Genomic DNA, 24,797 nt, shown 5'->3' on the forward strand with positions numbered 1-24,797 from the left:
CTGAGGGAACCAACAGCATTTGAACCAATTCCCCTGTCTAAATGACTACAGTCTCTACTGTATACTGTACGTACCTCCACTGATGCAATTGACTGGATGCATCACTAATCCAGAGTAGGTTGGTTTTATCAGAGTGGGTCAACAGCCACTTAATGTTTATCAGTGTTAATTAGGATCAATTAAGAGCATTACACTCATAACGCTCCGAGACACAATGATGAGAGCACGCACATAATGAGACTTAATTGGTGAAAAACAGCGTTGTTGCCTGGTCGCCAAGCTCCCAATCACCCAATCAGACAGCTTCCCTCAGACACTGGAGTATAGAAAATTCTCTCTCTCGTTACAGCCCTCCAACTAACCCACACAAAGCAGCCTGTCTGCAGCCATATACTCAGCATCATGCTCAATATCCAACCCAATTGTGCAGCTAAGGGAATTCTTTTGGTGCAGTGAGTAGAGCTAGCACCCAGTGAACCAGTCATCTCTGTGCCATCACCGCCATTCCCCCTACCTACCTACCCACTCCACACACACACACACACACACACACACACACACACACACACACACACACACACACACACACACACACACACACACACACACACACACACACACACACACACACACACACACACACACACACACACACACACACACACACACACACACACACACACACACACACACACACACACACACACACACACACACACAGTGCCCCAGGGGCAGTGGGCTCCTGTAGGGAGTGATCTAGACTCGTTCTCATCTCACTCCCATGGTTCAGTCATCCAGCCAGGGCACCCTGTGGCCTACATTCCTCAGCCAGACACTCACTCTGCTGGGGTAAACAGAGCCTGATGCCTGCGGCTGTCCATCCGACCTGGAATTTACAGTCATACACTACCGTTCAAAAGTTTGGGGTCACTTAGAAATGTCCTTGTTTTTGAAAGAAAAGCCAATTTTTTGTCCATTAAAATAACATCAAATTGATCAGAAATACAGTGTAGACATTGTTAATGTTGTAAATGACTATTGTAGCTGGAAACGGCTGATTTTCTATGGAATATCTACATAGGCTTACAGAGGCCCATTATCAGCAACCATCACTCCTGTGTTCCAATGGCACGTTGTATTAGCTAATCTAAGTTGATAATTTCAAAGGCTAATTGATCATTAGAAAAACATTTTGCAATTGTGTTAGCATGAAAACTGTTGTGCTGATTAAAGAAGCAAGAAAGCTGGACTTCTTTAGACTAGTTGAGTATCTGGAGTATCAGCATTTGTTGGTTTGATTACAGGCTCAAAATAGCCAGAAAGAAATAACTTTCTTCTGAAACTCATCAGTCTATTCTTGTTCTGAGAAATGAAGGCTATTCCATGCGAGAAATTGCCAAGAAACTGAAGATCTCGTACAACGCTGTGTACTACTCCCTTCACAGAACAGAGCAAACTGTCTCTAACCAGAAAAAAAGCCATATCTCTGTCCAGTGTCTGTGTTCTTTTGCCCATCTTTATCTTAAATTTTTATTGGCCAGTCTGAGATATGGCTTTTTCTTTGCAACTCTGCCAAGAAGGCCAGCATCCCAGAGTCGCCTCTTCACTGTTGACATTGAGACTGGTGTTTTGCGGGTACTATTTAATGAAGCTGCCAGTTGAGGACTTGTGAGGCGTCTGTTTCTCAAATTAGACACTCTAATGTACTTGTCTTCTTGCTCAGTTGTGCACCGGGGCCTCCCACTCTTTCTATTCTGGTTAGAGCCAGTTTGCGCCATTGGAACACAGGAGTGATGGTTGCTGATAATGGGCCTCTGGACGCCTATGTAGATATTCCATAAAAAATCTGCAATTTCCAGCTACAATAGTCATTTACAACATTAACAGTGTCTACACTGTATTTCTGATCAATTTGATGATATTTTAATGGACAAAAATTAGCTTTTCTTTTAAAAACAAGGACATTTCTAAGTGTCCCCAAACTTTTGAACGGTAGTGTAGGTTCATGTTTCTGTTAGATGACCATTCAATGTACTGCATGTTGATGGATCAGGGGTGTCAGGTTGGTAGGAGATGGGATGTTTTGTTATCTGTTTCAACTGAGTGAATAAGATGGTGGAAATATAGGCCTACTGCATATTTCACATCAGGCATAAGTATGGTAGATCTATATAAGTCTGGCTGGTGATACAACCTGTTTGTCATGTGTTTGTCACTTTCAGTTCCTGCTACTGCCACCGAAATGTACAGTGCATTCAGAAAGTATTCAGACCCCTTCACTTTTTCTACATTTTGTTAGGGTACAGCCTTATTCTAAAATGGATTCAATATTTTTTTTCATTCAACAATCTACACACAATACCCCATAATGACAAAGCGAAAACAAGTTTAGACATTTGCATTGAGACTCTAAGTTTTGCTCAGGTGCTTCCTGTTTCCATTGATCATCCTTGTTTCTACAACTTAATTGGAGTCCACCTGTGGTAAATTCAATTGATTGTACATGATTTGGAAAGGCACACACCTGTCTATATAAGGTCCCACAGTTGACAGTGCATGTCAGAGCAAAAACCAAGACATGAGGTCGAAGGAATTGTCGTGAGAGCTCCGAGACAGGATTGTGCCGAGGCACAGATCTGAGGAAGGGTACCAAAAATGTCTACAGCATTGAAGGTCCCCAAGAACACTGTGGCCTCCATCATTCTTAAATGGAAGAAGTTTGCAACAACCAAGACTATTCCTAGTTCCGCTGCAGAGATGGGAGAACCTTCCAGAAGGACAATCATCTCTGCAGCACTCCACCAATCAGGCCCTTATGGTAGAGTTGCAAGACAGAAGCCACTCCTCACTAAAAGGCTAATGACAGCCCGCATGGAGTTTGCCAAAAGGCACATAAAGGACTCTCAGACCATGAGAAACAAAATTCTCTGGTATGAAAAAACAAGATTGAACTCTTTGGCCTGAATGCCAAGCTGGTCTAGAGGAAACCTGGCACCATCCCTACAGTGAAGCATGGTGGTGGCAGCATGGTGGTGGCAGCATCATGCTGTGGGGATGTTTATCAGCAGCAGGAACTGGGAGACTAGTCAGGATCGAAGGAAAGATGAACAGAGCAAAGTACAGAAAGATTATTTATGAAAACCTGCTCCAGAACGCTCAGGACCTCAGACTGGGGCGAAGGTTCACCTTCCAACAGGACAATGACCCTAAGCACACAGCCAACACAACGCAGGAGTGGCTTCGAGACAAGTCTCTGAATGTCCTTGAGTGGCCCAGCCATAGCCCGGACTTGAGCCCGATCGAAGATCTCTGGAAAGACCTGAAAATATCTGTGCAGCGATTTTTATAAATGTGCAAAAATGTCTAAAAAACAGATTTTGCTTTGTCATTATGGGGTATTATGTGTAGAGTGATGAGGGGGGGAAACAATTTAATCTATTTTAGAACAGGGCTGTAACGTAACAAAATGTGGAAAAAGTCAAGGGGACTAAACTCTTCCCGAATGCACTGTATACATCAATTAATGTATTGAGACAGACAGGGCCTATTTTTTGCTTTTATTTACTCTTCTTGAGCATGTAATGGACCACAACAATGCAGGCGTAAAGTATCTGGGCAGTGTTTTTAACTATAATTTCTACTGACTATTTGCTCAAGGATGTTATTGTTTGTCACATGACCAACATTATTACAAGATACAGAGATGTGTTATATATCCCTGTTTTTATTTTGGGTCTGCATTGCGACATTCAGGGCTGGAATAGTATAATCATGGTCCTGTTGGAAATCAACGGCTGGTCCATGTTCTATTCCTGGTACTATAAATGGCCTCTTCTGAGAACGGGGATGGAGAGAGAGGGAGAGAGATTGTCCGATGCTAGTTGGCATGGTAACCTGGCCAGGTGAAATCTTTTTCTCTCGCGGGAGCAGAATATCCCAGAATTCCCTGCAGGCAGGCAGAGAAGCAGGCTGAGCAGGCTGGAGAGCATCATGGTTGTTGCCCTCTGGGCTGGAGGTTTTGAAACAAGGCTCTCCTAGCCTCTACTCTGTCAGCTAGAGATACACATATCCATCAGTGCTGCTGAATAAAGCGCTTGTGTGCGCGTATGCCTGTTTATTTAGTCCACAGGGTGAAATAAAAAATGAGTGGTTGTCTAATGTGTGAGTCTCCCAGTGGAGGCGTCACCTCGCTCCCCTGCCCCCAGAGCCGTGTTCCTCTGCCCATAATTCTGCTAGATATTAAAGAAATACGTCAACACAGCAATTACAGAAACAGCCTGGCACTGTGGCAAATGCCTCAGGACAGACAGACAGACACAGCTGTGCTGCTTACTCTCTCACACACTGGTTACATTGGTTTTGTCTCCTCCTGTGTGATGCCCACCTCACCTCATGTAGCCCTTCCATACAGTAGGCGTTTCATTGACTACATGTTTTTCAACAGTGTGGCGTCCCAATGAAGGCCTCTCATCCAATCTTAACATGATCCTATGTCATAATTATGGTAATACTAGTGGACAACGTCATAACTGTTTGTTATAGTTTATGACTATGTAAACATTTGTAAAATGAGACTACCATTGCTCAAAATGCTAACATTTACAGAATGCTGCAAGGAATAATTTTTTCCCTCACTACTCCAAGTGCATCTCACAAAAAAATTCATAGTTGTCATGCTAAATAAATCAGCCTTATTTTTCTGTAGCACGGCTCAAAATGGCTGGGGAGTGAATAAGAGATGAAGCTTAAATGTCTGCATCCCCTCGCCTGACACTTTCCATTACATCACAGGAGCCATGGTGTGTGTGTGTGTGTGTGTGTGTGTGTGTGTGTGTGTGTGTGTGTGTGTGTGTGTGTGTGTGTGTGTGTGTGTGTGTGTGTGTGTGTGTGTGTGTGTGTGTGTGTGTGTGTGTGTGTGTGTGTGTGTGTGTGTGTGTGTGTGTGTGATTACACACTCAGATGTGGGGGTAATGAGCTGTGTGTGTTTGAATCTCTAGTGTGTGTAGTGTGCTGTCCTTAGAGTGCTGTCAGAGACCGACCAATAAGTATTTACTCCTATCCAAGCCTTGTCTGCTTGTGGTCATAAGATGTTTGTTGTCACAGCTCAACATAACAGGTAGGCATGGGGTTTATTGTGTATTATGTTAGAAGTTATACTATGACTCAATTAAGTGTAATTTGAGCAGAGAGATTTGATTCATTACACTGTTCCTCTGTCTTGTAACTACCCTCCATGTGGCAGGTATCACTATGATGTCCCACTGGAATTGTATTATGGCTAAACATGTTCAGCCAGTCTTGCTTCATAACTAATGTAACATATGCCTTCTCCTCTTTTCTCTCTCTCTATCCCTCTCCTCCTTTCTCGCTCTCTGTCTTTCTCGCTCTCTCTCTTTCCCTCCCCTCTTTCTCTCTCCCTCCCAGTCCCAGCCATGATCACGTCGTATCCCAACACCACGCTGGCCACGCAGGGCAGTGAGAAGAGGATGAGCTGCACGGCCCACGGGGAGAAACCCATCATGGTGCGTTGGGAGAAGGAAGATCGCATCATCAACCCAGAGAGCAGCCACCGCTACATGGTCACCGTCAAAGAAGTGGCCGACGAGGTCATCTCCACCCTGCAGGTACACATACACACCACCAGGGGGAGTGGTACTGCTCGCTTCCCAGTTACAGTTACCTCAGCTGAGGCCAGTTGGAGCGCTACTGGTTATGCAGAGATTTTGCTTGGACATAAGTGTTGGAGAAAAAGCCTGCATACTGAGTTTGTCAGTTTGTTATGATGGCTCATCATGAGCCCTGTCTGTGAATGATATAGCCCAGAATGTGTATTTCCCATGCACTTTCTTATCTATGTAGCTGACCCTCTTTTTCACATTTCTATAGATCAGGCCTACAGTGAGGGAAGACTCAGGCTTCTTCTCCTGCCATGCCATCAACTCCTATGGTGAAGACCGAGGGATCATTCAGCTAACAGTGCAAGGTACAGCTGTCTAACACTGACAATTGTCATGAAAACATCATGAAATAAAAATATATAACCCCCCCAAATAAGGTAATGATGCAACATCATCATAATAATAATAACAATATTAATAATAATTTATTCAACTTATATAGCGCTATTCATTACATAAAGAATCTCAAAGCGCTTTAAAGCAACACAAAAATGACGAGCAATTTAGAAAACAACAGCATTATTCAAGGTTATCAGAGGGTCGGAAAGTTCATGGCTTGATTGATCATCGGAGGGAGGTGGTCAAAAGGGCAGAGCAAGCAAAGATGGTCTCTGGAGCATGTCCAGGGGCATGCAGTGTCATCAAGATGTCTCGCCATCCTTGCCGTTGTGTGGATTCTCCATAGTAGGACTTGGATGAAGTTTGAGCTCAGCCACTGCAGTTGTAGTGTTGTATACCCATATTAGAGCTCTGCTACCCCAACCAAGCCCCGACATTATACATTGGGTTAGGACCGGGTAGGGCTTATTTTTTCATCAGTAACTATGGTACGGGCAGGGCTCGGGTATCACTAAATTGATCACTAACATTTTGAAGCTGAGCCATTGCTGGTGCTCTGCTGATCATCATAACATTGTGTCAGAAGTGCTTCAACCTCTTCAAATATAAGACAGGACAGATTATTTCACAGAAAATAATCATGTTCATTGAGTTTTGTCACGAAAAGTAGCTAAAAGCTAACTGCTCTCCCATGTCTCTTCATTGAGCAGAGCAGCCTAAGCGGAGCTGTTGCTATGAATACTCAGAGTCAAAGCGCCATGGAGCAGAGCGCATGCAGAGCGCGCTGCGCACAGGGAGCGAGTGACAGACAGAGGGGCATCTAATAGATTTACTAACAGCGGAAGTTATTTCTGATTTCGGGTTTCAGGCAGGGCGGGGCCTTAAATTTGGCTGAAGCAATCTGGCCTGGGTTGGGTAGGGCTTTAATGTCGTAGGCATGGGAAGGGCTTGGGGTTAAAATTCATGCCTGTGCAGGGCTCTAACGCATATGTGTGACTTTGTGGTGTCCTTCAGAGCCCCCGGACCCTCCTGAGGTGGAGATCAGAGAGGTGAAGGACAGGACCATCGCCCTCCGCTGGACCATGGGCTTTGACGGAAACAGCCCAATCACAGGCTTCGACATTGAGTGCAAGAACAAATCAGGTACAAGACAAACAAGAGTTTTCTTTGTAAGAGATGGTATGTTCTGGATGCCAGCGATGTATAGTAATACTGTAAGCAGTGTTTCACCTATATTCATTTTGCAGTGGTGGGCCGCCACTACTAAATTGTTGCCGCCACTCTTATTTCTACCGAGACGTGCTTTTAAAAGTATAGTGCGAGATTTTGGCAAGTAAGCCCTTTTTATACTTACACAGAGTCAGTTGAACTCATGGATACCATTTTTATAAAATGTTTATGTCTCTGCATGCAGTTTGAAGTAACTTGCTCACTAGCTTTAGCACAATGACTGGAAGTCTATGACTTCCAGTCATTCTGCTGACACTAATTAGCAATGGCTCACAATGGCTTTTAAAAAAATCACCATCAGTGACCTTATCACAGTCGTACTACAAAAAAATCTCCCGGAGGTGCATGCCCCAGAACACCCCCAGGAAAGAGCAACCCCCCCTATCACCGCTGCCTTTGCCACTGCTGCTAAAGATAATCTTAGGCGAAACACTGTATGAATACAAATACTTTAACTTCCTGTGTATGTCTATAGTCTATCCTGATGTAATGCTTTTCTGTATCATCGTGTTAAGATGGATGTGCTCCTTTTTGTCTTCCAAATAATCATTATTCATGATCTTTTCTTGTCTCAGTGCTATAATTCAATACCGCAGATTAATGCACTTAGCAGGCTTTGACCTCTAGCCCCACTCAGTGGTCCTCACGAACCCACATAAACCTTGACCTCCGGCCCTACAGGCTCCTGGGAAACAGCCCAAAGGACCAAAGACGTGTCTCCCCAGCTCAACCAGGCCACCATCATAGACCTGCACCCCTCCTCCACCTACAGCATCCGCATGTTCGCCAAGAACCACATCGGCAAGAGTGAGGCCAGCAACGAACTCACCATCACCACAGACGAAGCAGGTATAGACTCACCAGACCACCACTGGTCATATGTATGCATGCACATGCACACACAGACATCCCAGCTAACAACAAACGTTCCCACAACTTTAGAGAACGTTCCCTTAAGAGGCTCAATAGGTCATTAACTAAGGTTTTCATAGGAATGTTCCCGTGATGTGCAAGGAATGTCTCCAAGAGACCATTCCCTTAATGTGAAATAGAACTTACCGAGATTGTGGTTACCATGTTCTCAGAACATAAGATATTAATGTTCTATACACGTTGAATGAGAACATTGCAAGAACATTCATGTGTCCAGTTTTCTGTGGGTTAGGTGAATATTCCATCAACGGCCCACCAAACATACACAGAACATGGTTGCCATGTTCAGGTGGGCCTTTGCACTTCACCAAACAAAGGAAGGGAAGGGTGCTCAACAACAATGACAAAAAGGGTTTACCAAGATAAACTTCCAATAGCACTAATTTGAGGTAGAAGGAGTTGGAGCAATCAACAAAAAAATCGGAGATGTATTTATTTTAGCTCACTGTAATCCATTGTACAGGATGCGAACAGGTGACTGACGTTTTAACGTTAAGCTTACGTCTTCCTCAGAGTCACCTGACCATTGCACTTATTTCCTATTTATAGCCTAGTGGCCTGTTGAGACACAACAATGTAAGAAAATAATAATGATTTCATCAAGGTAAATGGCAAATTATAGTACAAAATAATGCTAATAATAACAGAAATAGTGTGCCTCTTTAATCAATAGGCCATGTCAAAATATACATAGGTGATATTTGGGTGTTTGTGAATCCGGAGACACAGAGACCAATAAAATCAAGGCAATAACATTATTGAAGCAAAGACAGTGAAAATCATAGTTTAGCTCCTTAGGATCCACAGTGTCTAAGGCAGCATTTCCCAAACTCTGTCCTCGGGACTCCAAGGGATGCACCTTTTGTTTTTTGCCCTAACACTACACAGCTGATTAAAACGATCAAAGCTTGATGATTAGTTGATTATTTGACTCAGCTATGTAGTGCTAGGGCAAAAAACAAAACGTGCACCTCTTGGGTTCCAGAGGACCAAGTTTGGTAAACCCTGGTCTACTGTAAGTACTGCCAGAATGCCTCTGTTTTAGTCACCTTTTCTTGGTGAAATGTGGACATGTTCTATGGCTACAAAGCGTAGGGAGGAAGGTGAGCGAAATTGCATACTCCATGTTTTTATTACGAATTGCAGCCTTATGTTCTGTGACGTGGAGATTCAATGCTCTTTTACTTTGACCAATATAAGCATCCTTGCAGATGCATTTGAGCATTTATATGACATTTGTGGTGCTACAATTAATGAAGCTTTGGATTTTCTATTCTTTACCTGTTCTCGGGTGGTAAAAAACATTCATATTGGTCATGTTGTCAGGAAACAATGATAGTGAGGTTTATGCTCAACTCTCTGACACTAAGTTATATGTCGCTCTCCGTTCCAACCACACAGTGCCTTCAGGAAGTATTCACAGCCCTTGACTTTTTCCACATTTTGTTGTTATAGCCTAAATTTAAAATGGATTAAAATTAGATTTTTTTGTCACTGGCCTACACACAATATCCCATAATGCCAAAGGGGCCATTTTTAGAAGAGAAAAAAAAATGAAAAGCTGAAATGTCTTGAGTCAATAAGTATTCAACCCCTTTGTTATGGAAAGCCTAAATAAGTTCAGGAGTAAAAATGTGCTTAAGAAGTCACATAATAAGTTGCATGAACTCACTCTGTGTGCAATAATAGTGTTTAACATGATTTTTGAATGATTACATCATTTATGTACCCCACACATACAATTATCTGTAATGTTGAACAGTGAATTTCAAGCACAGATTCAACCACAAAGACCATGGAGGTTTTCCACTGCATCGCGAAGAAGGGCACCTATTGGTAGATGGGTAAAAATAAAAAATGCAGACATTGAATATACCTTTGAGCATGGTGAAGTTATTAATTACACTTTGGATGGTGTATCAATACACCCAGTTACTACAAAGATACAGGCATCCTTCCAACTCAGTTGCCGGATAGGAAGGAAACCCCTCAGGGATTTCACCATGATGCCATTGGTGATTTTAAAACAGTTACAGAGTTTAATGACTATGATAGGTAAAACCTGACAATGGATCAACAACATTGGAGTTACTCAACAAGACTAACCTAATTAACAGAGTGAAAAGTAGGAAGCCTGTACAGAATACAAATATTCTAAAACATGCATCATGTTTGCAACAAGGCAATAAAGTAATACTGCAAAAAATGTGGCAAAGCAATTCACTTTTTGTCCTGAATAAAAAGTGTTATATTGGATTTGCCCCAAACATAACACATTACTGAGTATCACTCTCCATATTTTCAAACATAGTGGTGGCTGCATCATGTTATGGGTATGCTTGTAATCCTTAAGGACTGGGGAGTTTTCAGCGTAAAAAAAAACGTAATGGAGCTAAGCACAGGCAAAATCCTAAAGGAAAACTTGGTTCATTCTGCTTTCCACTAGACACTGGGAGAGGAATTCACCTTTCAGCAGGACAATAACCTAAAACACAAGGCCAAATCTACACTGAAGTTGCTTACCAAGAAGACAGTGAATATTCCTGAGTGGCCGAGTTACAGTTTTGACTTAAATCTGCTTGAAAATCTATGAAAAGAATAGAAAATGGTTGTCTAGCAATAATCAACAACCAATTTGACAGAGCTTGAAGAATTTTGAAAAGAAAATTGGACAAATATTATACAATCCAGGTGTGCAAAGCTCTTAGATACTTACCCAGAAAGACTCGCAGCTGTAATCACTGCCAAAGGTGATCCTAACGTGTATTGACTCAGGTGTGTGAATACTTCTGTAAATTAGATATTTCTGTATTTCTTTTTCAATACATTTGCTACAATTTCTAAAATCATGTTTTCACTTTGTCATTATAGGGTATTGTGTGTAGATAGGTGCGAGAAAAAATATATTTAATCCATTTTGAATTCAGGCTGTAACACAACAAAATGTGGAATAAGTCAAGGGGTATGAATACTTTCTGAAGGCACTGTAGATAGCTTCATATATAATTCTCTTTCAGAGGATTGGATAACGGAAACGGAGAAGGACTTTCTCATTACGCCACTCCCAGCCTACCCAGTTAATAATTATGGCTTACTGAAAATCAGTGGCGACCCGTTATTCAGGGATTTGGGGCATGTTATTTTGGCATAAATATGTGTCACATATCCGTTTGCAAACAATGTTAAAAAAAATAATCATAGAGTTAATAAAGCCGCATACAAACATGGTGTCTTTTGTGCTTTCTTGAGTAATCCAGCTCTGAAATGCAGGTGTTTCAGCCTAGCTCAGTGCTTTCTGTGGTGGTGGGGCAGCCAGCGGAAAAATACTGAGCGTAGGGGTTGGTAATGTTCTCTAGTTGCGCCGTGATTGGCTCAGTGTTCTGCCACTCATGGGGACACTACATCACCACAAAATCTATGGGTAGAGCTAGAAAATTCAAACCCCTTGGGTGCTGCCATAGAGTTACATTAGAAGTGCCCATCCAAGAAGTCTCAAGGTCATTGGCCACAGATAATATGACCTCAAATCACATTATATCTACCGTAGCTTTGATTGGACTGATCCTGTCAACATCATACTTTCAAAATCTTAGCTAGCAGTCATCATCATAAATCAAATCGACAATCTACTGGCAAATCCTTTTCATATGACATATTAGACATACATGATTGCATTGTGCATGTAACAGTATTTATTATTCAATGTCCTCACCTGGGATTTGAAAATCCCAACCTCTTGGTTCACAGTACTCCATTCTTTCTGCTACGCCAGCAGGTCCACGTCAGGTATCAGTTAATCTGACTATTCTATCATCATTGATTTGATTTACTTACTTCAGCAATTGGAGGGCTTTCTGTATTTGTCTAATGTTGGTGGGGCATATTAACCTGTTTTAATGATACTCCTGAATCACTATGACCAATAAAATATTTTCAGGAGTGTACTTTTTACCGACCTGGGATTTACTTCAAAGTGCACTCACCCTATTGCTTACACCTATCAAGTTGTTTCAGATGGTAAATCATTTTCCAAGTGTTCTAATGAAATGTCCATATAAACAATCAAAATGTCTGATAAGTGCAATAATGAAATGTACATATATTGCTAAGAATGTGAGAGTAAGTGGAGTCCCCTACCAGGTCTCAATGCAAGGCCACCAGCAGTAATGTCAAACACCCTAACCACTGTCCCAATAAGGGATATCTGAAGGGCATGTGCTTATTGGGCCAGTATAGTTATGCCCTGTCCAGAAAAAAACCTAACCCCTCCTACCTAGGCACTTGTGTAAATCTGAAACAACTTGATAGGTCTAAGCAAAAGGATGAATGCACTATGAAGTAAATCTCAGCTCTGTTAAAAATACACTCAATAATTTTTGGGATTGATCATAGTGATACAGAAGTATCATTAAAACAGGTTAATATGCAACTATACAGAAAGCCCTTAAATTGTTTAAATATGTAAATCAAGTCAATAATAAGAGAATTGTCAACTTAACTGATCTTAATGCTGTAAACCAAGAGGTTGTGAGTTCAAATCCCAGGTGAGGACATGTTAAATAATAAATGCATAATGTAATCATGTATGTCAAAGTGTGTAAACACTATGTTAAAAGCACTTTGTGAGTATCCCTAACTTTGCCCACAGACAAAAAGAGCTGGGAATGGTTTAGCGGTTCACCAATCAGGGCCTTGGTGGGCTTGGCCACAGTAACAAGGTGTTCTTGCAATGTTTCCATAGAATATGATGTTGGAATATTCTCATAACCCTCAGAAAACTGGACCCAGGAATGTTATTGCAACATTCTCATGAAACGTGTCTAGAACTTTAATTTCTGAGAACATGGCAACCATGTCCTGTGTATGTCTGGTGGAATGTTGATGAAACTAGACACATGAATGTTCTTGCAACGTCCCATAAAACGCATCTAGAACATTAATGTTGTAACAGGGGAATGGGGAGTCAAGTCAATTCATTAACAGCAGAGTGACATCAGCTCCATTGGCTCTATTGCATTATTGAAGACACGCTGACCCTGCACTAAAAGCAGGACTTTTCAATTAACAGACCATGTTGTAAATGTCACACTGCAATCAATAGACCACTGGCCAGCCCCTCTGCAAATTGCCCCTGTTCCCTTTGGTGGTTCTTTGGTGGTTCGTCCCAACCCCCACTCTGCACTTCTCTCTCTCACTTCTCTTCTGACTGTCTGTCCCCCATGACCCCTCATAAACATGACCACCATCTTTATTATTGTGATGTGGGCTGGGCCATCTGAGACCAACTACTCTGGTCTACCCATAGATACAGTAGGACCTTAGCCTTACATGTCTCAGAATCGTAGAATTGACTTGACCTTGGCATAACCTTCAAAATACACTCAGTTTGGATAGTTCCATTCCATTGGCAGAATGCTGGTAGACTGACTTCTTTGCCCTGTACCTCATCTACTAAACTGACAGTAGCTCAGATCTCAATTACCTTAATGTGTCTTTTCTTCTAGCCCCTGATGGTCCCCCACAAGATGTGCAGCTTGAAGCTTTCTCCTCTCAGAGCATCAAAGTGTCCTGGAGGGTAAGATACATTTAACCTGCTATTACCACTAGGACTGAAGAACCCTTACTGCAGCTCTATGGTCTGTTAGCTACATGGTCTGCTACACGTCAGGGCCTTGAGGTCCACAACCATTCTTCTGTCCTTAAAGAGCTTTTGAAAAATAAAATTTTCCCCCAATATCTAATGTGCGTTCCCCTCTCCCCCTTCTTCCCTCCCCCAGGCTCCTAAGAAGCACCTCCAGAACGGAGCAATCCGAGGCTACCAGGTGGGCTACAGGGAGTTCAGCTCCGGGGGAAACTACCAGTTCAATGTCATCACCATGGAGACGACGGGGGACAACGACCACAGTGAGAGCATCACCCTGGACAACCTGAAGAAGTTCACCCAGTATGGGGTGGTGGTGCAGGCCAGCAACAGTGCTGGGACTGGACCTTCCTCCCAGGAGGTCATCTCTACCACACTGGAGGATGGTGAGGACAACGGGCACATGCACGCACGCACACGGGCACGCACACACACACACACACACACACACACTGCCCTTAGCTATCAGTGACAATATGGTAGACAGTGAAAATCTTATTGATTTCACAATATTGTGGTGCATCAAGGGTCAAATGGCTGATGTTTTGTCTTTGAGGGAAGTGAACTCCCAGGATGGAGCTTTATTGCCATCTAGTGGATAGTGTTGGTACTGCTGGTGTAGTGTTTGTGGCGGTCATTATTGCCATGGCTCAAGAAAGCATGATGAATGCTAGATCCCCCCCAAAAATTCAAATGAGCATTTTGAAGTTGACTTCCATTGTCCTCCAAGAGTAGCTCAATATTTTTGTCTCTTCAGTAAACTCTTCTGTTCATGCTTCTGGTTTTGAGAGTGAGGTAACGGTGTTGTTTTTCCTCCTGCCTGGTTGTAACAGTTCCCAGTCGACCTCCAGAGAACGTCCAGGCCCCGGCGGCATCCCCAGAGGTTATCTCTCTGTCCTGGCTGACCCCTCCTAAAGATGCCCTCAACGGCATCCTGCTTGGCTTCAGAGTCATCTACTGGGCCAACCTGCCGGACGGAGGTACAGCAACACACAGTACACACACACACAGAGAAGGATGTAGACATTATACTGTATCTTGCCTGGTCCGTAACTCTCTAAGACACACTGTATATAGAATGTATACAGTATCAACATGATTCACTATGCATGAAAATTGAAGTGGATGAATGAGACATATTAGCAGTGACCCAGGCTTTCTAGTCCAATTCAGGCAGCCTGGCATGGCATGCAGTCGTCACGTGCTGGGGAGACATCAGAGTGACCGCTTCTGACAGCCACGTTACCTTTGACCCCTCATCTGTCATATCATATCCTCGCTGATGGCCCCTGGATGCACTAATAGAAAAGCACCGCTCACAGCCTGACAGCTCAATCTAGTTTGCATAGTAACAGTGCATTTCATAGTGGGACACGCTCCAGAGTCCCAACAATACTACAGCCATAGCCATGTGTTGCATATATTCTATACATATTGATATCGTATGTAACATTGAGTATGAATACAGCTCTTATTCATTTAAATGAAATATGTCACTCATTATGTGTGATAAAAAAATCATGTTTATGTATTTATTGTCTAAGACACTTGTCTAAACCTTCAGCCAGTGTCTGTTGTGCTCTTCATATATTCAAAATATGAGCAAAGTATCATGGGTTGTTAAAACCTCATGCACCAGCAGACGGGGCTATAGGCCCTTTTTCTAAGTTGGTGGAACAACTTTGTTTTATTCATCCAACACTGCTGTTCTAAACATTTGGCTCTATCCCGTCTCTGCAGTAATCAAACTCAAAATAATGTTTTATTTTATTATTTGCATTCAAGCACTCAATGGTGTATATTTATCACCCATTTCATGAGTCAGAATAGTGATTACAACTATCGTAAACCACAGCATATATTGTACTATACATTTCCAAATCACAGTATTCTGACTCGTAAACCTTTCACTCACTGTTATATCCCAAAGAAGTGCTCTGAACAGCCCACAACACAACCATAAAGGATGGAGCTATAGAGACATAGATGAACAGATTCCAGCTAGTGTAGAACACCTGAGCTGTTAATATGCTATGGCTGCATTGGGACAGTTTGACGTTTGAATGGCATCATTAAAGAGAGGGAGGAGGAGGGAGGGAGAGGAACACCTGTACTAACAGGGAGGATGGAGCATTAGCAGACTGTGGCTCATATTCAGACTGCAGGAGAGGAGGGAAGAGAGAGAGAAGAAATGGAGAGAAGACAGAGGATAGAGAAAGGAGGGGGAGAGAAAGAGGAAAGTGAAAGAGAGAGAGAGGAGAGAGATGGAGAGACATCTATAATTCAACACTTAGAAACATTGTCAGAGTCAAGGAGAAACACACCAGAACAGACCTTGGATGGGCTTTTCAATCACGTGCTATGTATGTTCACCGCTAAGACATTCTTGGCCATCTTATTTTATATATGTGATATACTGTACAAGTATATCACATACAAAGCGATAAAGACATGGAATGGCCTCCCCTCCTCCCTGAAAGCTTTAGGCAGCCTCCAAGCCTTCTCATCCGAGACAAAAACATGGGTTAAGTCCAATCAAAAGTGTGCACACTGATTTTAATCTAATAAACCACAGTGACTTTTTAATGCAACAGAAAACACTCTAGAACACACACATGTGTATTCAACAGGTACAATAACTGGGCTTTGTTCAATATTTTGTCTTTACTAGGTGTTTTATAACCCCAATATTATCAAGTCCAACAGCATGTGCAATGATTTTTATGTGTAATGTCTTGCGTTCTGTTTTGAATAATGTCTGATGTATCAAATGTATTCATGTTTATTTGTTCACCTGCCCAGGGATTGCAGATGTATATTAGCTGTTAGCTAAATCTGGTGCAATGCATCACTTCTCACTCCTAAACCTTATGTTTTGTTGTACTGTAATCACATGTTATGTGAATAAAGTCATACCAGATAATAAAAAAAAAAATCATGACAGCTGTGATGGAAACAGGGAGTTTCGGTACAATTTTTAAAATGCCGACAGATCATTTGTTCGATCGACATGGGGGGGGGGGGGGGGATCTTTTTGTGTCTGTAAAATGTACTATGTGAGAAATTGCAGTGGAAACGCATTTCTTTTGCAAATATTGATATAACAACCATCGTATCGAAGTAACGCGATGACATGGTGTGTGGTCCTCCCACTGCGACTCGGGGAAACCATGCAATTTATTAGACTACAGCTGAAAAAAATGATGATGCCTTGTGAAGTTCAAGGTGGTCTTGATGCTCCTTTCCAATATATATCAAGCACAGGAGGTTGGTGGCACCTTTATCGGGGAGGAAGAGCTCGTGGTAAAGGATGAAGCGGAATTAGTGGAATGGTACCAAATACATCAATGCCATTCCATTTGCTCCTTTACGGACATTATTATGAGCCATCCTCCCCTCAACAGCCTCCACTGATTATCGAGGGTGATTGATGCTGATGATGCTTGACTGCTGTTTGACAAATAAGAATATTCTCGCTCTTATCCCTAATAATCTCATCATGTAGACTAGCGTACCCGCACAGCTTACCCACACTGTATCGGCGAGCTGTTGGCTAGAGCGCACATGCCAAGGAGGCACATTTTACCACAGGAGGCACATTTTCTACTTAACGCAGCAGTTTTTGGGACAAAACCATTCGGTAGAGTTGAAAATACGATGGAAACACATTGAACTTTAGATTTTTATTCGGTACATGAAAACCTAAGCAAAAAAGTACATTTTGTGTGCACTACATCATCACCCACTGATTTTATCTGCTGAAAGTGTGTTTGGTGGAAGCACCACTGGTATGAAAATGCACATATTCTCTTTATGCAGATTTTTGAATATTTGCATTAAAATCGGTCGCCAATTGGATGTAAACCTAGCAATTGTTCTTGTTTTAAATTAACTTAATTAAATATATATATACACTGAGTGTACAAAACATTAGGAACACCTCTTTCCATGACAGACTGACCAGGTGAAAGCTTTGATCCCTTATTGATGTCACCTGTTAAATCCACTTCAATCAGTGTAGATGAAGGGGAGAACTAGGATTTTTAAACAATTGAGACATGGATTGTTTATGAATGTGTGCCATTCAAAGGGTGAATGAGCAGGACAAAATATTTAAGTGCCTTGGTTTGAGTGCTGGGTTTTTCACATTCAACAGTTTCTTGTGTCCTGATGAATTGAGGCTGTTCCGAGGGAAAGGGGGGGTGCAACTCAATGTTAGGAAGGTGTTCCTAATGTTTTGTACACTCAGTGTATATTTGTGTATTTTATATATACTGAACAAAAATATAAATTTAACAAAGAACAATTTCATTGATTTTCCTGAGTTACAGTTCATATGAGGAAATCAGTCAATTGAAATAAATAAATTAGAACCTAATCTATGGATTTCACATGACTGGGAATACAGATATGCATCTGTTGGTCACAGATACAGTCAACATACACTTAGGTTGGAGTCATTAAAACTCATTTTTCAACCACTCCACAAATTTCTTGTTAACAAACTATAGTTTTGGCAAATCGATTAGGACATCTACTTTGTTCATTTTTCCAACTATTGTTTAAAGACAGATTATTTCACTTATAATTCACTGTATTACAATTCCAGTGGGTCAGTAGTTTACATACACTAAGTTGACTGTGCCAGCTTGGAAAATTCCAGAAAATGTCATGGCTTTAGAAACTTTGAATAGGCTAATAAGACATCATTTGAGTCAATTGGAGGTGTACCTGTGGATGTATTTCAAGGCCTACCTTCAAACTCAGTGCCTCTTTACTTGAAATCATGGGAAAATCAAAAGAAATCAGCCAAGACCTCAGAAAAGAATTGTAGACCTCCACAACTCTGGTTCATCATTGGGAGCAATTTCCAAAGGCCTGAATGTACCACGTTCATCTGTACAAACAATAGTACGCAAGTATAAACACCATGGGACCACGCAGCCGTCATACCGCTCAGGAAGGAGACGCGTTCTGTTTCCTAGAGATGAACGTACTTTGGTGTGAAAAGTGCAAATCAATCCCAGAACAGCAAAGGACCTTGTGAAGATGCTGGTGGAATCAGGTACAACAGTATCTATATCCACAGTAAAACGAGTCCTATATCAACATAACCTGAAAGGCCGCTCAGCAAGGAAGAAGCCACTGCTCCAAAACTGCTATAAAAAAGCCAGACTATGTTTTGCAACTGCACATGGTGATAAAGATCGCACTTTTTGGAGAAATGTCCTCTAGTCTGATGAAACAAAAATAGAACTGTTTGGCCATAATGACCATTGTTATGTTTAGAGGACATAATGGCCTGCAAAACATTTTTGTTCATGGCCCTAAGCATTATGGGATGTTAATTGCTTAATTAACTCAGGAATCACACCTGTGTGGAAGCACCTGCTTTCAATATACTTTGTATCCCTCATTTACTCAAGTGTTTCCATTGTTTTGGCAGTTACACATACAGTACCAGTCAAAAGTTTGGACACCTACTCATTCCAGGGTTTTTCAGAATTTTTTTCTATTTTCTACATTGTAGACATCAAAACTATGGAATTATGTAGTAACCAAAAAAAGTGTTAAACAAATTAAAATATATAATGTATTTGAGATTCTTCAAAGTAGCCACCCTTTGCCTTGATGACAGCTTTACACACTCTTGGAATTCTCTCAACCAGCTTTGAGAGGTAGTCACCTGGAATGCATTTCAATTAACATGTGTGCCTTGTTAAAAGTCAATTTGTGTAATGTCTTTCCTTCTTAATGCGTTTGAGCCAATCAGTTGTGTTGTGACAATGTAGGGGTGGTATACAGAAGATAGCCTTATTTGGTCAAAGACAGAGTCGATATTATGGCAAGAACAGCTCAAATAAGCAAAGAGCAATGACAGTCCATCATTACTTTAAGCGATGAAGGCCAGTCAATCCGGAAAATATTAAGAACTTTGAAAGTTTCTTCAAGTGCAGTCGCAAAAACCATCAAGCGCTATGATGAAACTGGCTCTCATGAGGACCGCCACAGGAAAGGAAGACCCAGAGTTACCTCTGCTGCAGAGTACAAGTTCATTAGAGTTACCAGCCTCAGAAATTGCAGCCCAAATAAATGCTTCACAGAGTTCAAGTAACAGACACATCCCAACATCAACTGTTCAGAGGAGACTGCGAGAATCAGGCCTTCATGGTCGAATTACTGCAAAGAAACCACTACTAAAGGACACCAATAATAAGAAGAGACTTGCTTAGGCCAAGAAACACGAGCAATAGACATTAGACCAGGGGAAATCTGTCATTTGATCTGATGAGTCCAAATTTGAGATGATTGGTTCCAAACGCTCTCTTTGTGATGATCTCCGCCTGTTATTTTCTACATTGTAGAATAATAGAGAAGACATCAGAACTATGAAATGGAATCATGTAGGAACCCCCCCAAAAAAGTGAAGCATGGAGGAGGAGGTGTGATGGTGTGGGGATGCTTTGCTGGTAACACTGTCGGTGATTTATTTAGAATTCAAGGCACACTTAGCCAGCATGGCTACCACAGCATTCCGCAGCGATATGCCATCCCATCTGGTTTGCGCTTAGTGGGACTATCATTTGTTTTTCAACAGGACAATGTCCCAACACACCTCCAGGCTGTGTAAGGGATATTTGACCAAGAAGGAGACCGATGGAGTGCTGCATCAGATGACCTGGCCTCCACAAACAACCCGACCTCAACCCAATTGAGATGGTTTGGGATGAGTTGGAGCACAGAGTGAAGAAAAAGCAGCCAACAAATGCTCAGCATATGTGGGGACTCCTTCAAGACTATTGGGAAAGCATTCCAGGTGAAGCGGGTTGAGAGAATGCCAAGAGTGTGCAAAGCTGTCATCAAGGCAAAGGGTGGTTACTTTGTAGAATCTAAAATATATTAGGATTTTTTTTTTAATTTTTTGGTTCCTATATGATTTCATTTCATAGTTCTGATGTCTTCTCTATTTTTAGAAAATAGTAAAAATAAAGTAAAACCCTGGAATGAGTAGGTGTGTCCAAACTTTTGACTGGTACTGTATATATTTACCTGTAGGGTAGAAGCAACTTTTCATCTAAGTTAGTTAGTTAATTCTGCATTTGACAACTCTTGATATCCTTGTTTTTCTTCCTTCCTTCCTTCTTCCCTGTCTCTTTTCCCTGCCATGTACATCTCTTTCTCTGCCTTCTCCTCCCCATATTTTTCTAATTGCTCTCTATCCCCTCCTCTTCTTCTCTCTCTCAGAGCTGGGGGAGATCCGTAACGTGACCACCTCTAAGCCATCTCTGGAGCTGGATGGTCTGGAGAAGTACACTAACTACAGCATCCAGGTGCTGACCTTCACCCGGGCAGGAGATGGGGTGCGCAGCGAGCAGATCTTCACCCGCACCAAGGAGGACGGTACGCACACTAGTAGACCAGGACACCTCAGGCACTGATCTAGGATCAGCTTACCCTCCCTAAATTCTAACCTTAACTATTAGGGGGAAGATGCAAAACTGTATCATAGTAAATTGGGGTTAACCTAGAGGCCAGGGGCCAACTGGCAGGTAAACCGTGCTTAGATCCGCATATCCCCTCTTGCATTATGGAAGAGCATGTTGCCAAGTATAAATCATTTTGACAGGACTTCTTTTTGAATTTGGTGTGAAATTATAGAAATATGAGTTGATAATCGGTGCAGACAACTCACATTAGTAGGTGAAAAACTGCAGCTCCAGCATATTGCAGATCGCCATGTAGCATAAGAAGTTAAGGCACGCTCACTGGAATGACAGATTTTGACACTGACAAAATTTAAATACAGAGTGGTTTCCTTAGATGTTGCTCAAAACAAGGATACGGGTAATAATGTATATTTCCCTATTTCACGGTTTTCCCTCACCAGTCCCTGGTCCTCCGGCTGGCGTGAAGGCAGCGGCGGCGTCTAACTCAGTGGTGTTTGTGTCGTGGCTCCCTCCTCTCAAACTCAACGGCATCATCAGGAAATACACTGTCTTCTGCTCTAACCCACACCCCACGGTAAGGAGGGCACAGAGTACAGGGTCTTAGAGCATAGTGATGAAGGCAAGTCAGTGGTGGGCATACAATAAATTTGAGGCCTAACATAATTGGAGGAGAGGAAGGCACCAGGTTCAGGGGCTAGACTAGATATGGCATGAGAGGTCTTATAAACCATCCCTCCAGCTCACATTGTCAAGGCTGTGTCATCAGTGTTCAGCTCCAATGATTGATAGCGTGTTACAGACATTTGGAATAGGTCCTGTATCTCTCTGCTAACATCATGCCGGTCTCTCCCCTCCTACAGGTGAGCAGTGAGTTTGAAGCAGCTCCAGACATCTTCTTCTACCGTATCCCCAACCTGAGCAGGAACCGTCAGTACAGCATCTGGGTGGTGGCCGTCACCGCAGCCGGCCGCGGAAACGCCAGCGACATCATCACCGTCAAGCCCCTGGCCGAGGGTAGGTGGAGCTAGGGCTGTTGCGGTGACCGTATTACCGCCACAGGCGGTCATGAGTCATGAAGGTAGTCACGGTATTTAGGCTTCTCCAAGCTCTGATGCTGCTGATGGTCATTATTAGTCTACCAAACTTGCTAATTGCCTGGTACTCAGCACTATATTGTCCCTCTAATCACTCTGACATCAATGCAAATGTATTCGTGAATCTAATCAAACACTTCCCATGAGCCCATGTTGCACAACATTTCTATAGGCTATGCAATTGCGGGAGAAAACAGAGTGATGGCCGCTAATAAAAAGACGAGGCTCCCATCAGCTTTCTATAGGTTAGGCCTACTATATTTATTTCTCAACTTTCCTAATATTAAGCACATCGCTTATATTTACAACAGGAGTATAGCCTACATGGCTGGCATGAAAATAAACCACGGGGAAAAGCGTCATCCATTCGCTATTTAAGTGCATTTTTCCCCGCTGCCCGTTTCGATACAGGTGCATGATAATGTCCATTCTAAATCAAAACAAATGTCACACATATATTATTTAGTATATGTAAAGACAAGATTAAAGAAGAGTCTGATGGGTTTCAATATTAGCCTATCACTTGTGAATTATATATTATCACTTGTGAATTGTCAGGACCCGGTTACAAACTCGGGTCTCCGGTGTGAGAAACAGTCACTTAGCAAACTGAGCCACTAATAGTCGGCAGAACCCAGAAGATGAGGCAGACACAGTAGTACTTGAGACGGTGTTTTAATAAAGTAAAAAGGAAAGTTCTTCAGGCAAAAATATAAATCCACAACGTCAAAAGTAATTCCAAGAGAAAAAGGTATATACTCCAAGTAAGGTAAATCCACAAAGTGGTAAGTATAGCAGGGAAAAAACCTCAAAAGAATAATCAAAAAATAAATGAGAACAAAACCAGAGTACCTCAAGAGAATCCAACAGGAGTAATAAATGTTCACAGCATGGCTGGGTGCTAACATTCAAACACAGAGCAAAGAACTGAGGAAAACTAAGGGTTTAAATACATTCAAGGGAAACGAGGCACAGGTGCAAATAATAACTGGAAACAAGGGAAAACAAAAGGGTCAAAAAAGCACAATGGGGGCATCTAGTGACCAAAACCGGAACAATCCTGGCCAAATCCTGACAGTGAATGATACCCAGCATAAGAAACAAATACTTTTTTTGTGTGACCTTTTCTTATCATGGTAGTACACCTCATGTAGCCTAGCCCATAGGCCTATATGTTTTAATAAGGTTTGTATCACAACTAAAGTGGCCAAATTACTTCTTAAAATTAAGCACATTAATCCGCTTTACAAGGGATGTAGAGCATATTTAAGCAGTGCGTGAGATTTATGTTTGGGGAAGATAATTTTCAACATAAAAATGCACCTTTATAATAAAAGCATTTCAAGCATAATTGCATTTGCGGTCACTTTTGGTAATGGTGTTTTCCACTAATGGAACATTTGCGCTTGTAGCCTACTACCATGTGCGCATTGTTGCGTTTATAATGTGAAGAAATAGCCTAATAGTTTATCAACATTTTAAGCTAAACGTTCTGATCTGTTGCGTCAGTAACATTGCATAAAAACGTATTTTTGACTCTAGTGGTTGTATTAATTTGGGATCTATCTCACAACTCTCCCAGACTATGCTTGGAATAATATTAATTTCTCGCACAGAATAGAATAGGTCGACTTTTGTACTATGGGGATAGTAGATTCACATAGGCTAGTGCTTTTACTGTTCGTTAGGCCTACTCATCTTGTTGGCTGATGAAAAGTAAATGTGGACAGTTCTTCCAATATCTTCAATATGCACCTCGGAATTGGATAAGGACGTGCACAGTTGCGTCCCCGATGTGTCTGTCTTCACTTGTAGCCTGTGAGAAAGACCTGATCACGTGATGGAGAGCCATGTGAGTGAGAGGCGGGAGGTGTCCACCAAGACACAAAAGATGATGTTTGAGTTGTGTTTTTTTGTCAAAGCTATGATCAGAGCATCAGAACATTTAAAGGGGTGCAACCCTGAGAAACTCTCCCTATGAGGTAAATAAGGTGAGGAAAGAATAGAGGAGGCTATATTATGCCCGCCCCCTAACTCAGGATGTGAATGTAGCATCAAACTGAATGCAAATAGGTCTGCTATTCCACCCTGTAAGCACTGTGCTTCTTTGTGAGAGCTGATAAGCTGAGGGTGAGCAGTGATAGCCAGTGTAGTGTTCTCATCCTGCTAGAGGCAGGGGTGATAAATATAGTCCCCACTCTGGAGCTCCAGACCTGATGTGTTTTAGATATCCGTCTGCTGCCCGACCAGCCTGGTTCCAAACAGATTACTTTACATCTGTCCAAGTACAGAGATGGGCTCTGCATGTGTAGAGGTGAATTCAATAAAGATGAATAAGGAACTAATATTGTATACTGCTTTTTTAGAGCTTCCCTTGACAGTATTTGGGATTGATTTCCACTTTTAGGAGTATTCCATACATTTTGTTGTACCA

General features: G+C 42.0%; 1 protein-coding gene across 5 annotated transcripts in view; it reads left to right on the top strand.

Annotated features, from left to right (window-relative positions):
* Window positions 1-24,797, top strand: part of LOC139532974 (cell adhesion molecule DSCAM-like) — a 135,150-nt gene that overhangs the window by 94,461 nt on the left and 15,892 nt on the right. For all 5 annotated transcript variants that reach the window (XM_071331121.1, XM_071331151.1, XM_071331135.1 and 2 more), the window contains 10 exons: window positions 5,425-5,624; window positions 5,887-5,983; window positions 7,032-7,160; window positions 7,929-8,096; window positions 13,685-13,755; window positions 13,958-14,207; window positions 14,655-14,801; window positions 21,067-21,222; window positions 21,710-21,843; window positions 22,130-22,283. In XM_071331121.1, the coding sequence (XP_071187222.1) occupies window positions 5,425-5,624; window positions 5,887-5,983; window positions 7,032-7,160; window positions 7,929-8,096; window positions 13,685-13,755; window positions 13,958-14,207; window positions 14,655-14,801; window positions 21,067-21,222; window positions 21,710-21,843; window positions 22,130-22,283 (1,506 nt within the window). The remainder of the gene's footprint in view (window positions 1-5,424; window positions 5,625-5,886; window positions 5,984-7,031; window positions 7,161-7,928; window positions 8,097-13,684; window positions 13,756-13,957; window positions 14,208-14,654; window positions 14,802-21,066; window positions 21,223-21,709; window positions 21,844-22,129; window positions 22,284-24,797) is intronic.

The sequence above is a fragment of the Salvelinus alpinus genome, chromosome 1 (genome assembly GCF_045679555.1).
Source record: "Salvelinus alpinus chromosome 1, SLU_Salpinus.1, whole genome shotgun sequence".
Classification (NCBI taxonomy): domain Eukaryota; kingdom Metazoa; phylum Chordata; class Actinopteri; order Salmoniformes; family Salmonidae; genus Salvelinus; species Salvelinus alpinus.